General features: G+C 44.9%; 1 protein-coding gene across 1 annotated transcript; it reads left to right on the top strand.

Annotated features, from left to right (window-relative positions):
- Positions 1 to 7: 7 nt before the first annotated feature.
- LOC117799840 (UDP-glucose 6-dehydrogenase-like) lies at positions 8 to 904 on the top strand (the record flags this gene model as incomplete). The annotated part of the gene is made up of 1 exon (XM_034652345.1): positions 8 to 904. A coding segment is annotated over exon 1 (744 nt), but the record flags the coding sequence as incomplete, so codon positions are not given.
- Between the last annotated feature and the right edge of the window lie 6 nt (positions 905 to 910).

Below are 910 nucleotides of genomic sequence, written 5' to 3'. Positions count from 1 at the left end.
ATGGAACTCGGATACACTTCCTATTTATGAGCCTGGACTAAAAGAAGTGGTCGAGTCTTGCCGAGGAAAGAATCTTTTCTATTCTACAAATATTGATGATGCCATCAAAGACGCAGACTTGGTTTTTATTTCAGTTAATACACCAACAAAGACCTATGGTATGGGAAAAGGCCGTGCTGCAGACCTGAAATACATTGAAGCTTGTGCCAGGCGAATTGTCCAAAACTCCAATGGTTACAAAATTGTTACAGAGAAAAGTACAGTGCCAGTGCGGGCAGCTGAAAGTATTCGGCGTATATTTGATGCCAACACTAAGCCTAATTTGGACCTGCAGGTGCTGTCTAACCCAGAGTTTTTAGCTGAGGGAACAGCAATTAAAGACTTAAAAAATCCAGACCGAGTGCTGATTGGTGGTGATGAGACTCCCGAGGGACAGAAGGCGGTCCAAGCTCTCTGTGCTGTTTATGAGAATTGGGTTCCAAAAGAGAGGATTATTAGGACTAACACGTGGTCTTCAGAGCTCTCTAAATTGGCTGCAAATGCTTTTCTTGCGCAGCGGATCAGCAGTATTAACTCCATTAGCGCCCTGTGTGAAGCGACGGGGGCGGATGTTGAGGAGGTGGCCATGGCCATCGGTATGGACCAAAGAATTGGAAGCAAGTTTCTGAAAGCCAGTGTCGGATTTGGTGGTAGCTGTTTCCAGAAGGATGTGCTGAATTTAGTTTATTTATGTGAAGCCCTGAACTTGCCTGAAGTTGCACGGTACTGGCAGCAGGTGATTGATATGAATGACTATCAGAGAAGGAGATTTGCTTCCCGGATTATTGATTGCCTCTTTAACACAGTGACTGACAAGAAGATTGCTCTGCTCGGATTTGCATTCAAGAAGGACACTGGAGACACAAGAGAG

This window comes from Ailuropoda melanoleuca, unplaced genomic scaffold (assembly GCF_002007445.2).
Source record: "Ailuropoda melanoleuca isolate Jingjing unplaced genomic scaffold, ASM200744v2 unplaced-scaffold58471, whole genome shotgun sequence".
Taxonomy (NCBI): Eukaryota; Metazoa; Chordata; class Mammalia; order Carnivora; family Ursidae; genus Ailuropoda; species Ailuropoda melanoleuca.
Note: the sequence above shows the minus strand (reverse complement) of the source record. Positions and strands in the feature narration are given on the sequence as shown.